Here is a 15,841-nt window from a genome sequence, read left to right as displayed (position 1 = left end):
TGCCACTTGGGCAGGTATGTCTTAATTTTACATATATTACACATTTATTGGATCTACTGCAGTTCACGGTAAAATATTGCTGGTAACGAATATTGCCAAAAATTTATGAATTTAAAAGGATGCTAGCTGCCAAACAGCTGAACGTACAGATCATGCCCGCACACTGTTTTAGGCGGCATAAGAATGCCTACAAATAATCTGGAATAGCCATAAATCTATAATGCATAATTATCTCGCAGTGCAGAGAAATGCGCGAAAAAGGCCTATTTTACGCGTTTTTTCTTTAGTTAAGCTTTCCCTATGCATCATTGGATCTTGGCTATTCCAGATTATTTGTAGGCCTTCTTATACCGCTTAAAATGGTGTGCGGGTATGATCTGTACATTCAGTTGTTTGGCAGCTAGCAGCCTTTAAAATTCATAGATTTTTGGCAATATTCGTTACCAGCAATATTTTACCGTGAACTGCAGTAGATCCCATTTATTGTAGGTAATTAATATTGTGATGCAGAAATGGTTATAAATTAATTGTCCTCTCCCTAATTTTTTATGCTAATTTATTTTTCCTTAAATCCCGTGTAGTATAAATGTAAGTGCATGCAGGGATCCTAAGGGATAAGACAATGGATGATAAATTGATGTACACAATAAATTATATGTTAAAGTTTAGACACTGAAGGTTTGTACAACTCAATCAAGATTTAATAAACGTTCCAAAAGTGTTTAAGTTAACGGATGACTTCAAAACCAAATAAAATCCGATGAATAAGAACCGACCATACCGAAAAATCATGTTTAGCAACGTTTCACAGACAATTTTGAAGAATATTAAAATAAAAATGGTACAATTAATATCAGTTTTGTAAGCCCAGGCCTTCGGCCTCTCGGAACTCACAAAACTGGTATTTATCTTACAATTTTTCATTTTAATAACCGCTGAAAGTTGTTTATAATCTACGTGGATACGTATAAATTTCGGTGCAAAGTCCCTACCCTCCCTGAAATTCATGTAATTTTAGCTAAATTTAGCTAAATGTGTTAAGATTTCAATCTAAACTGCATAACAAGTATTTGACAGTAATAATAATATTAACAAAATAATCCCCAATTATTTGACAAATTCATTTACATTTCAAGGAGATCAGTAAAATGATAGTTTTAAAGTGTAACTTTTAGGGAATCAATAAAAATTTGCCAGGGCTCGGCAATCACGCGTCAGCCGCGACTAAACCTAATTTAAAGAAGCCATTTGAATGCTTTGGAAAAAGGTATTGCCGTATTAGCGTCAGGTTTCAATTTTCCACCTATTTTTTTTAAATTTGTAAAAGGTTGATTTTCTTGAAAGGCTTACAGGAGACTGACTTGAGGCTTGAGACAAATATGAACAAACTTATACGTAAAGCAGCTTCGCTACTAATTCATATTTGTCTCTATATATAATTTTCACCAAGAATAGAGGTATAGGTCATTAGTTGATAAATAAAAGATTCCACGAGATATAAAGCTGAGAGGGAGGGGACATTGGGCTGTTTATTACATTAATCCCCAAAGTTTTATAATAAAGTTCTTATTCGTTGGCTTACCAACTTTGGAGACTTTAGTGAATTATTATTAGTTGTTTCATTAAGTTGAATGTTCAAACGTTTCAACTACATACGGGGTAATTTGTGTATTGTCATTGGGTAAGTACATCAATTTATCGTCCATTGTCTTATCCCTTTAGATCCCTGGATTTAAAGACTAAAATTTTCGTTTAATAAAATTAGGGAAATGTCTTTTATTTTTCGTTTACCTATCATTTTATTCCTGATCAATAGAAATATAAATCAAAGTGTCATAGTTTGGGGGGATAAAAAATCAATATTCAAATCAATCAACCCAGAAAAACGTTGAAATATGATTATACATTTTACAGAGAAACTTTTTTCATCCTAAAAATTAAAAAATCTATAATATAGATTTAAATACATTTAAAAGATTTCATTTCTTATTTTGTTTTTAATACAAGGAAGATTTGAATAATATCAAACTAGTGATTTTTTTAACTTTAAAAATTAAGTTTTTTTATACCATTTGACCAATTGAAATAGTAAAAATGTAATAAAAGAGTAAAATAAATTGAAAATAGTAATTCTAATTTTCTCTAAAATAAAGTATTGCAAATCTATCTTTAATTGATATCCTCTGCACGATTTTTATATTTCTAGGATGTTGGAAATTGATTTCCAGTATGGCTTCGAAACCTATTAATATCCGCTGGATTAGAACCGGTTCTCAGCATCACTGGAAAATCACGTATAACATCGTATTACAGACAATTTTCCACAAATATTAAGATAAAAGTCATAAAATTAATACCAGTTTTGTTAGGCCGGGCCTTTGGCCCTTCGGGGTTAACAAAACTGGTTTTAATGATATTATTTTTATTTTAATATTCGCGGAAAGCTGTCTATAATACTATTAAATAACTATTATATCAAGGATACAGGGTAAGTACAATGATAAATTAATCTTTCCTGACACCATAATTCTATACGTTCAAAATTGTTCTTCTCTATAATAAAAGATGTATTCTTTTTGTAATTTTGATGTATTTTTAATTAAAAGAAGATTAATTTATCTTCCTATTGACCTATCCCTGAATCCTAATCCCCAGAGTAGTAAATTACATGTTATAAATCATTCAACAATTTGATGAAATTATTGGGTTGGGGACGATTACGTTCTCTCTAGAGTTAGTTCGGTCAAATCAGCTCTATCATTCGGAGATTTATTAATCGCATCGTATTATAGGTAGCTTTATCAAAATAAAAAGTATAAGATTAAAACCAGTTTTGAAGGCCCGGTCTAACAAAATTGCCATTAATTTTAGGAATTTTGTTTTAATATTCGTGAACAGTTGTCATTAATACGTTGATATGTTTTGTCCGTATGGCCGAAAACCGGTTCTAATCCAGCGGATACTAATCGGTTTGGAAGCCATACTGGAAAAGGTATGATGGGAGAAAGGCAATCTTACCAAACATTTTTGCCAGAATTACACAAATTTTGTTGACTACTTTTTACTTAAAGTGATAAACTATTTATGTCTAAATTCTGCCTTTAAGGGAAGCTTCAAATTAGTCATGTTGTCATACCAATCACTATGAAAAAAACCCACAAGATAACAACATTTTTGATGATAAATTAACAGTGAAGATTTATCTAGAGTTGATCAAAATTAGAATTCTATTAGAGATATACACACACTATTTAGTGCAGACTGCATGGATACTGTAGGTCTTTCCGAAATTATTTTCATTGTAGAGGTCCGTCGATACATAAACAAATAGTTGACTAATAACCACATCTGGGCATCATAAGGCTAATATTATGTACAATGAGTTTATTAATCATTGGAAATTTTAATATTTTGATAATAAGTGTACGTTGACTTTAAACATTTAAAGATAATCTATAACTAAAACAAGCTTAATTTATGTTTGAGATTAAAAGTACCCAAAGTCTTTGAGCCAACTATTAGAATACTTAATGACAAACTTTGGGTACCAGTGTAATTTTTAACAGTCCATAGTCCCCTTCCTTCCAGAAAAAATGTAAATAACAACTATCGATGTTATCAATAACATTCAGATTAAACAAATGTGCTAAAAAATTTAAGCAAACGAATGAAAGAACGAGTGAACTTTGGTGATCAATAGTATTTAAAATCCATTGTCAACTCCCCTCTGATTTATATAAGCCCTTAAAGGCTTCTCCCAAAGAGTTAGATAACCCCACAGGGGTTAGCTATAAGTTTTTTCTTAAAGAAGGGGATTACTTGTATGATTAAAAATTAAAATCTACAGAACTGTACAACAATACTACAGCCTAATAAACTGGGCCCACTTAAAAGTTGAAATATGATTAAGTAATTTTCAATATGATGATTATTTAATTTCTTCCTAGTTGAGACACACACATTTTAAATACATTAGGCTTTTGGGTAATTTTCCTCTAAGTGACTTGTCGAACACTGCCCCCCCCCTATTTTAAAAAATAAATAAATTAGGAATAAAGAGGGGGGGGGGGTGGGCGAGGTGTTGTAGTTTTTAATTTGTTGTTTATAACTTTGAGTTAGGTTAGTTTATATATAGGTACTTGGTATTAAATCATTTTAATAAAACAACAAAAATGAAAATATTATAATTGTTATTTCGCCTACAGATTTTTTATTAACAATAAAAATATTAAAATAAATACCTCTAACTCCATTTTAGTCCATTTGAAATCCTTTTCTAATCTTAATTTCACATCATATTATTATTATCACTTTGAGTCATTCATAAATTTTAAAACTTTTGGAACTTTCAGGAACTTAATCTCAAAACCTTGTTGTCAGGAATAAAGATAATTTTAGACTGAACAAAAAATGACCCAAAAAAGTTTTCTTAAAAAACCATTACAGCATTTATTCTACAAAAAGATAGTAGGTTATTTCTAGAAAAAAGTCTTAAATTTTTGAAATTCATGAAAAGTTTTGACTTGAAAAAGTTATATTATTATTATTTGTATAAATACAATGTCTAGTTTCAAATTCAAAATCAAATATTTTTGTTGAATTGTCCATTCCTTTATCCCTGATTCTCATCACATCACTAGCTCTAGACTTTATGTTTGTGTGCACTGATCTCTGAGCTTGACTTTATTATAATCAGGATTTATACACAAGAATAACTCTTATTGTTCTTTTTTAATGTAAAACAATGTTCCTATTGTGTTGGTCTTTTACATTTGTTAACAGTCACTGTGCCCCGGCGCCATTTTAATAAACGTGTATTGTTTGTTAGGGCTTCAGATATTAAAAGGATTTGGTATCTGTAACAAAATAATATTCTTCAATTCAATAGAAACAGGAATGATCGCGTTTAATGTCTAGACTCTAAAGTTAAGACCAAAATACAATTTTAATTTGTGAAAAAAAATCTTTGCTGTGTTTTTTAGCTCTCATAACCTATTAAATTTTCAACAAACCAACTGCACCATAAATAAAAACTGAAAAGGCCTGCCTTTCCCTTTTATTAGCCCTTACTGGTTTAGCAACCCCCTCAAGAATCGCTGTGCACGCCACTGCCCATATACAATAAAATCCAATTACTTATTGGATATTTAAAATTTTATTCCAAATAAAACAAAAAAATGTGGAATTTGATTATAATTATTTGATTGAGGCCCTATACCTTATATTACATGAAATCTACCTATAATGTTTTAAGATGACAATTTACTAATGAGCTTTTGGTGCTCTAAAGAGTTCTAATAATAATAGTTTCAAGGACAAAACAAACCATAATAGGTCATGGTAAAAAGGTAAAAACACATGTATTTAAAGGGATAAGACAATGGCTGAAAAAATTGATGAACATCCTCAATGTTGATGCAAAAAATTGCCTTTTTTGTAAATTAAAATTACTGGTTAAAACGTTTAGACACTCAGCTTAAAGAAATAACCAATCAAATTTTCAATAAAAGTCCCCAAAGTTGTTAAGCTAACGAATAAGATTTCAGTAATAAAACTATGGGGACTAGTGTAATAAACAGTCCAATGTCCCCTCCCTCCCTGATATGATTAAATAGTAAGGAATCTAAAAAAATTTTAAAAATATATATCATAACTTCTCTATTTACAGTATTTGTTCATGCGTCTGTCAGCCACTCAAAGATATTAAAATATATCTAAGTTAGTTTAATACAAATTAAATTCTAATTAACTTATTGGTAATACCTACAAAAAAATAAACTTTTTTTCTTTTACTGTCTTCTTCAATCAAAATGTAATAAATCTGTTATTGCCATGCTACTTTGAAGAATAATTTTCCTTGTTTATATAAAAATTTATTCAAATCACTTATCATACAAAATAATGCCATGTTTTTTGGTCACAAAAATTGTCCTTAAAATACAATGTATTTATTATTAGTAAAGGACCAACACTTTGAAAGCCACCACAAATCCAATGAGATAGCAGTGAGAAACTAAAAGGATATTTCCTCCATCCTACTTTTGAACAACATCCCCCAAAAAAATTACGCTCCCACAAACACACACACACATACACACAAACAACCGCCCAAAATGTCCGTGCATCGTCGCAATGGTGCGACCCAACGAGACGCGTATTTGGGAAATTATAATGAGCGTAACTTCGCATCCAATCCACCCTTACGAGATTTCGATTGAATTTCTTCCACCGGCAAGATTTTTTGGTCTTTTGATAACTCGTTTTACCCCATCCCTTATCCTCTACCCCACTTTTGCTTTCATTACAAAATTCTTCCATCCTAACTTAACAACGCTGCTCAATAATGTAGCTCACCAAATTTACACATAAGGTGACGTTAACATGGGAATTACATATAATTAATTATGAAAATAATATATCCAAGTGCGTCTGTCGATAAAAAGAGAAAGACGCAATAAATCATTTAGCTCTTTATTTTTAATTTTTTAAGTTTAAAAATATTGTACTCGGCTATTCCTTGGCCGATTTAGGCTTTTAATCATATCCTGGCCGAGACAAATTTAGACCATTGACTAATCAAAAATCGGTTCAGTTAGAGGGATACCCAACGTCTCAATTTATTGCTACCAAAAGTCTTATAACTACGTTGCAATTATATAAAAACCCGTAAATTGAGTTTAATCAAAGGAGTATACTGTACATTTAAATCACGCCCCCATCCCGTGATACAGCGTGGAATTAATTTGTCATCGACCGAGATTTCATCCTTCCTCGTTGCGTCAATAGCTCAGGGGTACAGGGATAAGATAATGTATGAAAAATGATCTCACCCAAGTACATGTTTGTGACATTTTTTCTGTTAAAGCTTGTAAATACAGCCTAGTTATAGCACATTAATAGATGCTTTCTTTGGTTAATTTAAGCACGAAAGAAAAATTTGGATAAAAAATTAACATTCATTGTTCTTTCCCTCCCTGCATATTTCCTTAGCCCCAAAACAAATACATAAGTTATGTCAATTTAGTTTTGTTTCATAAGGAAGCTTATTTATCATTATTAAAATAAACAATTTATTTTAGGGGTCTATTCTGTAATTAATAGTAGTCCGTCTATCCTGTTTTAAAAAGAAGTAAGTTTTTTTTGTCTGAAGCTTATGATTTCGATGACTCCTGCACCAATCGAGTCTCAATATAGGTCCCAGAGTGGTTCTACTTTATTGTAAGATTTAAGGAATGGGATTGTTTAGGCTATTCTTACAATTTTCGAACACAGAAACCCTAGATATTAGGGGCGCAGCCTCTAGTAGGTTAATAATGAGTAACCATTTTGAAATGAAGACGTAAGGATATTGAATTTACTAAAAAAAAGCTACTATGTCTAAATCTTTTCTACCAGTTAAAAATACTTTTATTTAGATTATTGTTTTTTTGTATTATGCTCAAATTGTATATAATCTAATAATAAATTTCTTCAACAATAGAAAATAATGTTAAAAACAATTTTCAAATCTAAAGACATCCATTCATTTAAAGTTTAACATTCGAAAGGTTAAAGGATTTTACTATAACGATAATGTTTAAAAATTACAAAGCTTTTTAAAAATAAACAAGGTGAAGAAAAAAGCAAAACGTAATTTTTCATTTCTTTTTTTGTTAAAACGATAATACCTTTTCTCTTTGCTTGAACTTTTCAATGTGTGATGTTTAGTCTAGTAAATTACTCAAAGAAAGCATTCATGACAAACATAATGTATAATTATAAAGTAACTTCGCAACAAAAAATATATGTTGTTAAAGAAAGAGTAAATTCCTTAAAGTTTAAAAGGTGACAATTTCTTTAGTTTTGTTGACATTATACTAGTGTTTTACACAGGGCTCTGCAGCAGAGCATCAGCCGCGACGAAGCCTCAAAGTTAAACCAGTTTGGATCCTTTAAAAATATGTAAAAAAAGGAGAGAGATAGACATATTTGGGTCAAGTTTGACTTTTAGACTTTCCCAGAGGCTTACAGGCAACTGAAGTGCGGCTGTCGAGCCATCATTTTAAGCAATCGAAGGCACTCTACAAGCCTTATGTGTTAATTTGTCATATAAAAGATGTTTTTAAGGTTGGTAAAGGTTGTTTCCAAAGAGGAAATGCTAAAACAAGATAATAAGTAAATATAAACAGAAAGAGACTTTAAAATGTCAACCTTAAAGAAATATCAAATTGGAAATTAATAATCCATTAATTTTTTGTTTAAGAAAAAGGACATGCTAATAAACAATTCCAAAAACAAAATATTTTTAAAGATACAGTAAAGCAAACTTTTCTTTTATCATTATTTCACTCGAAAGATCCTTGTAAACTAAATAAAAAATGAAAGATTTTTTTCAAACAATATAATATCCTTATCGGCTTTTATTTGCACTAGGGTCAGCGGCCACAAACAGAGTCGTATAAAGCCGCCATTTTTTACAATCTTCTATTAAAAATAATATTACACAGCCCCTGGCTGCAAGTATAGAAAAACAAAAAAAAATTGAAAACAACCGCAACTAATACTCAACCAGACGACTTAATATTTATAGATTTTTTTTTATATTCAGTCAACTTCATATCCATAGGTAATTTTTGCCAGTTTTTTTCATAATCCGCCGCCTAAACTCTGTGGCTACTGAGCCTGACAATTATTTGCAAATAAATGTAAATAATGCCGACATAAGTCCTTATCTACGTTTTAACTGAAAAATTACATTAATCAAAGAAAATACATAATTTTTAGTACTTTCTATTAGTTGAAGGCAAGGAGGGCGGGGACATTGGGCCGATTATTACGCCCAAGTCCCCATTGTTTTATAATAACGTTTTCTTATTCGTTGGCCTAACAATTTTGGGGACTTTAAGTGAATTTTGATTGGTTAGTTTATCAAGTTCAAACGTTTTAACCTCTAATTCTAATCTACAGAAGGGGTAATTTTGTGTATCATCATTGGGGATGGACATCAATCTATCGACCATTGTCTTATCCCTTTAGATCCCTGAAATAGACGGCTAATTAGAACTATTGGTGAAGGAGGTTTATAATTGGTCTAAAAGACCTACAAAGGAAAATGATAATAAAATCAATAAATGTATTGAGACAAAAGAACTAGGTGATAATCCCTTGTCAAACAAAAGCCCATAATTGACGGCGGCTTCAAAAACTTAAACATTGAGAGACATAAAATGCTATGTTATTTCTATATTCTAAAGTTATTACACATTGAGATATTTTGCCTTATTATTCTAGAAATCATTAACCCAAAAATCCGATAAATAGGGTAATCATATTGAACAGAATATTTTTGTCTTAAAGAATGTATAACAAAATTATATCTCACAGCAGTTGCTAAAATTTTAGATTTTTAGAAAAAGGTTAAAGTTTGTGCAATGCTAAGTCATGTAACTGTTTAATTGATGCCGCACTATTGAGCTAATTTGCCTGAAATTTACTATAAATAAGTAAGGATATAATATGACGCTATACATAATCTTTCAGTATGGCTGAAAACCGGTTCTAATCATCGGTTTCGAAGCGATACTGGAAAGATATATTTATAAGTAGATAGTAATAATGACAATAGCATAAATCATAGACAAATTGGTACACCTATATTCTATAAAGATAGCTCAGCTCAACTTTAATAAGAGATAGCTATACCGATATGGAATAATTATGTATGAAAATGCTTCAGCATGAAATATTAAAAAAAGTAGACTTGCTACTTTCTCAACTTCAGTATTACTAAATAATGTGCATTAACTTCCGCATATGTCTGCTTGATGCGCTGGAAAGTGTCATGGGTGACGTAATAAAAATACATCTTAAATTGATGGATTAGAGAAGAAGTGGGAAAGGAAAAAGACATGGATTTAGACGTTTTTTTATGACGTCACATATGACACTCTCCAGCGCTTCTGTCTGTCTCATATTATTACAACAGAATAGATTAGTCCTGCCCAATTACTTCATTGTCAACAATTAGAACCATTTTGGTTAATTCGCAACTAGCGGCTACGCTTCTGGAGGCCTCTAGGGGAACTTGAGGGAAACAGAGGGGTTGGGAGGGGGGAAGATTGTAAGTAACCTTCCTTAAAATGGTAAAAAACCTTCCCTGGACCTATATGAAGCTTTAATGTAAAAGGAGAACCATATCGATACATTGCGATAATCTTCAGCACAAACACACAGACAGATATCCTGTTACTTTTATATAAGAATTATGTATGTTGGGATTATAAGCGGATGTTAATATACCCCTAATAAAATTTCTCACTTAATAAAATTGCCCTACCATTGGGAATTTCAATAAAATTTGCATTATAATATGGTATGATAATACTAAAACTATGGATATCTTGATAGAATAAACAATTAAATTATATATAAATTGATTTTATATCTTTATTTCTCTACTAGCGGGTACACCCCTAGAGGCCTCTAGTGGCACTTTAAATGTTTTTGTTTGATAATCTCTACTATAATTTTTTACGTACGATACCTCTTCATTTGACGTTGAAGTCTCCTAAACGTTTTTTAAAATTTTGATTTTTTTGTCATTTCTCTTGGGAGGGTGGTGGTACCCTCCCCCAAAATAGTTAAAAACCTTCCTGGGACTTATGAGAAGCTACCCTGTTAAGGAGAACCCGATCGGTTCAGCGGTTAGCGAGATCCTTCGGTACACACAGACAGACACACAGACAGACAGACAGACACACAGACAGACAGACAAACATCCTGTTACTTTAGTATAAGGATTAACCCATACTGCTTCATATGGTGTTCGTGAAATTAAGCAATAATGTTTTTAAATTTCATTTAAATTTTAAAAATATCAGTTTAAAAGTTTTTATAGAACCTAAATATATTTTAAATTCCGAAGTAAATTTTTTGAATGTGGAGTTTTAATAGTTACTTTTATAATCCTTTGCAGAATAAGACCGATTTTTTAAATCCGCAAAAAAAACAACGCTGCTATGCCTAATAATGAATGTTTTATGCTAAGGTGAATTATTAAAAAAACTTTTGACCCACTAAAATTTTAGTGAGGCAAAATTATCCCCTCTAAAATTTTAGTTTGCCTCACTGATTTTAGTGGGGCAAAAGTTTTTTAAGAATTCACCTCTGTTTTATAAACACACCTAGTACTTGATTGGACTATAAGACCCCCTGATAATCTAGGAAACGGACAAAATTGCAACGTTTTCTTTAAAAGATATAAGATAATTATATTCAATTTCTATATTGTTATTCTTATGAATTAAACTCAAATATATCCCTAACCTAACTAATCGAAAAAAACATACTTTATTAGTAGATAATGATAATAGTTATTTTTAAAAAGGAAAAACAAAAATTGGGGAAATTTTGATGAATTATTACCCTATTTCAAATCTTCTTGGACATTAGTTAAAGATTAATAAGATAAGGCATTAAAAAAAGGAATAAACATGACAAAAAAGCTGATTTTATTATGTTAATCCTTTTCTTTCTAGGAAGGATAGTATGAAAAAAATATTCAAAATTTTTATTTATAGCAACGATTCAAAGGTTTTCGTAACCTGAAAATTAGCAAAAGAGCAATTTTTGGAATAAGATTTAGACCATGGCGTTTGGCATAGTTTATTTTACTATCATCATGATATGGTTTTCTGTACTTCAACAAGTTAAAATACGTGGATCCTTTAATATGTATATGCTGAATTTACAGCATGACCCTCGAAAAAGTATTTTTAAGCATCTGCAGCCCTTATTTCTCAATGAATTATTAAAAAATGCATATGTCCTTGTTCTCTATAGTATTCCACGTAAGTAGATATAAAAATATTTTTTTACCTCCATTAACACCGGAGATTTTTAGTGCTAAAGTTTTGAAAAAGTGACTGAGGAAAAAGTAACTTTTAACATGAAACGACTTTTTTAGCAAAATTAAGCTAGAAATCCTTTTATTTTTGTTACTAGCAGAAACTTTATGCAAAAATGAAATAAAAAATTTAGTTTTTGAGTAAAAAGCATTTTTTTACACATATTTTTTGAGTCTTTTTAGTTTAATGATATTTTGAAAAACTTACTTATTAGGCAAAATTGTTTAAGATTAAAAAACCAAATAAATCTCTATGAATATAGCAGGAAAATTATTTTTGTTTCACAATCCTAACTTTAATAACAAAAAAGTTATAAAGAAAATAAAAATAAACATAATGATTTTTTAGTCTAAAAAGCTTAATTTACCCCCTATTAAATAATTGAGATGTCAGAAAAGTAGGCGGAGCAACTGTCATAATTAATCCTTTTCTATAAATAAGGGTTAATAAATGACCTAAAATTTGCAAATAATCAATTCATTCAGTAGTATTTTTTGCCATTAAAAATTGATATTTTTTGGTGGAATAAAAAAGAAATATTTAGTTAACTTGTTTTTCTTTGTGTCTCATTATTCAGTTGCCAGAAAAACATAATATAACCATCCAAAAAATAAGGGAAACAAAAAAAAATTCTTTTTCTCAGTCACTTTTTCAAAACTTTAGCTCTAAAAATCTCCGGTGTTAATGGAGGTAAAAAAAAATATTTTTATATCTACTTACGTGGAATACTATGGAGAACAAGGACATATGCATTTTTTAATAATTCATTGAGAAATAAGGGCTGCAGATGCTTAAAAATACTTTTTCGAGGGTCATGCTGTATATAAATATCTCAGTTGGAAATTTGAGTATTTCTCAAGTACACTTCAATCAAACAACAGAGATGAAAGGTCAAGTAGACAATTCTGCCCAGGAAAGCCTGAGCAGAATATCAGGGATCCATAGAGACATTGGCCGATAAATTGATATACATCCCCAATGGTGATACACAAAATTACTCAATCGGCAGATTACAATTAGTTGTTAAAACATTTGGACTCTCAATTTAATGAACCAACCAATCAAAATTCATTAAAAGTCCCCAAAGTTGTTAAGCCAACGAATACAAGAACGTTTTGATAAAAATTTGGGGACTAGTGTAATAAACAGCCAAATGTACCCTCCCTCATTCAGTCAAAATAAAGCATCATTTGACAAATATTCAATAGGACATACTTAGATATAAAATCTAATAAACGGCTGAACCTTTAAAGGATAACATAAATTGGTCATTCGGGAGGTTCTCTTTAAAATACAATCAAATAAATGCAGAGAATAATTAAAAGGATTTTTTAGACGTGTAATTTTATCTTAGGTAGTATTAAATAATGATAGTAAGCAAAGGAGTGATGATAGATTTTGCTGTGTAATAATTTACTGTTCTTGTGATTTAACAATGTAATACACATGCTGAAGTAAAGGCCCACCACCTTTTACTATTTAAGTTGTAAACATAAATCCTAATTTATAAATTGAATTGACAAATGGGCAAAAAAAACCCAGATATTTAACCTCAGTTAACCCAAGAAAAGAAACGGTATTCGTTTTGAATAATAATGATTTCATAATAGCATTTTTTTTACCAACCCCTAACAAATCTAAGTTATACAGAAGAAGGGAAGAATTTAGAAAAAAGTAGATTGAGAATTAGTCGTAAAGGTTTTTTTTTGCCTGTTAATACAAATCCTTAAAAATATGTCAATTTTTTTCTCCAATTCCAAGTCCTTCTAGACCAAATAAGCTAAATACGAAGCCCTTTATATTAAACTATCAGTTACGCTACTAGAGACCTACACTGTAAAGGAGAACCATATCGATTCAGCCCTTAACAAGACCCTTTTGTACATTATACAGATATAGTTATCCTATTATTTTTATATTAGGATATAGGGTCAGAAATACAATTTATATTGATTTCAAATGAAAAAACACAGAAATTTAATACCAATTTAAGGACTGCAACTCCTTGAACCAAAAAATGTATGACCGTATTGTACACACATTGTACTTGATACGTATATATTTCAATCTCCATTTTAATTGCATATAGTAAGATATGACATTGACTGGTATTAACAATACCCCACCCTTGTATTTACAGTGGGGAATTTGAAATAATAAGGTAATTCTAGAGCAGCTAATCAATGTACTGTCAATGTAATGGACACTGGACAGCAAAGAGAACTTATAGAAAAAGATTTTATTTATGTTCTTAGTTCGTTAGTGACAGACCTTCTGACAAAGTGATGTATAGATCTACTGCAGTTCACGGTAAGCAATATTTCCAAAAAATCTATGAATTTTAAAGGCTGCTAGCTGCCAAACGGCTGAACGTACAGATCATACCCGCACACCTTTTTAAGCGGCATAAGAAGGCCTACAAATAATCTGAAATAGCCAAGATCCAATTATGCAATTATCCAATTAAGCTTCACAGAAGAAAAAACGCGTAAAATAGGTCTTTTTCGCGCATTTCTCTGCACTGCGAGATAATTATGCATTATTGATTTATGGCTATTCCAGATTATTTGTAGGCCTTCTAATGCCGCTTAAAACAGTGTGCGGGCATGATCTGAACGTTTAGCCGTTTGGCAGCTAGCAGTCTTTAAAATTCATAGATTTTTGGAAATATTGCTTACCAGCAATATTTTACCGCGAACTGCAGTAGATTCCATTTTTTTTCTTGCATCTGGGGAATTACCGACAGACTCTCTATCTTTAGTAGGAGCCGAGAAAATCATGTTTTCCCCATATCGAATCTTACAGACAGACAGAGGGAATTTATAACATTTCGAATAAAAACGTAATATTTACAAATATAATGATAAATTTCCCGCTCTATGATTTCCTAATCACTTTAATATCCCCACTGTATGTATGTAGGGTTTAAATTTAAAGCAATTGGTCCCCCACCGAGCCACAGGGTTTAGAGGCAAGTTTATGGTTAGGTTTGAATCATGCAAAATATTGTCCCCGGGCCAGACTTAACTCCACCAATACTTATGTACATTGAAACACAGGGTTAAGGGATATCTAAGAAAGCTTGAAAATAAGAGCATGTGATACTTTTGTAATTATTATGTTAACATAAGTATGTAGTTGTAATGTCGTTAAGACTATCATGTCAATCCTGACCGTTTTGTATTGAAGGAATATATTCGACATAAATATTATAAAAATAAATTTAAAAACTGCATGTCGATTTTATGTCAAACAAGAACACTTTTTATTACAGCTATATAGTCGACATATGATGGCATATCGATAGAATGTCATCACTTTACATAGGAGTTATAGATTAAGCAAAGCGCTGCTACTCTATAACTAATTTATATACGCTAAATACGTCCCCCTGAAATACAGACCGCCTATATACGCCAAAGTTATCGAAATAATAATAAATTCCTTATTTTGTTACTAATTTTTATAATATTAGATATATAATGCTTAAATTAAAAAAGCTGTCCAATAATAATATTGAAATCGACATTAACTTCAAGTATTCCCTACAGTTTTGTTATTCATTTGATATAATTGCAATACTTATGGGAATAATTAAAATCCGCTGGATTAGAACCGGTTGTCATCCATACTGAAAAATCATATATCCTAACAAAATACTTGTATAAGAGTTTTGCTACAAATACTTTATGTTTTGTATAAATTTTAATCTCTCCCTAATCCCTGGGAAGAGCGGACATGTGCACAAATGTGCATCCATTGCATTGTATATATTCATATTTATTTGTGTGCATGTGAACAAAACAAAATACTAGTCTCACTTCAATTTTCTATTCTTCAAATATTTAATATCTTTTTTACAGCCTATTATAGTTATTTATCGCATCGTATTATAAACAGCTTTCCGCGGATATAAAAATGAACAAAACTGTTTTTAATATCATGATTTTTGTTTT

The 15,841-nt window shown here is 30.7% G+C and overlaps 1 protein-coding gene across 6 annotated transcripts in view; it reads right to left on the bottom strand.

Annotated features, from left to right (window-relative positions):
• LOC145329663 (uncharacterized) overlaps positions 1-15,841 on the bottom strand; it is a 109,631-nt gene that overhangs the window by 73,011 nt on the left and 20,779 nt on the right. The window contains exon 1 of one of the 6 annotated variants that reach the window (XM_080174008.1): positions 4,242-4,372. The exons of the other annotated variants lie outside the window; for them this stretch is intronic. Coding sequence (XP_080030134.1) covers positions 4,242-4,253 — 12 coding nt within the window. The 5' untranslated portion in view covers positions 4,254-4,372. Of the gene's footprint in view, positions 1-4,241; positions 4,373-15,841 lie in introns of those variants that run through there. 6 annotated transcript variants of the gene reach the window in all.

This window comes from Acartia tonsa, chromosome 10 (genome assembly GCF_053477335.1).
Source record: "Acartia tonsa isolate MP-2025a chromosome 10, ASM5347733v1, whole genome shotgun sequence".
In the NCBI taxonomy this organism is placed as follows: Eukaryota; Metazoa; Arthropoda; class Copepoda; order Calanoida; family Acartiidae; genus Acartia; species Acartia tonsa.
The sequence above is the reverse complement of the archived record's forward strand: the minus strand, read 5'-3'. Positions and strand labels throughout refer to the sequence as shown.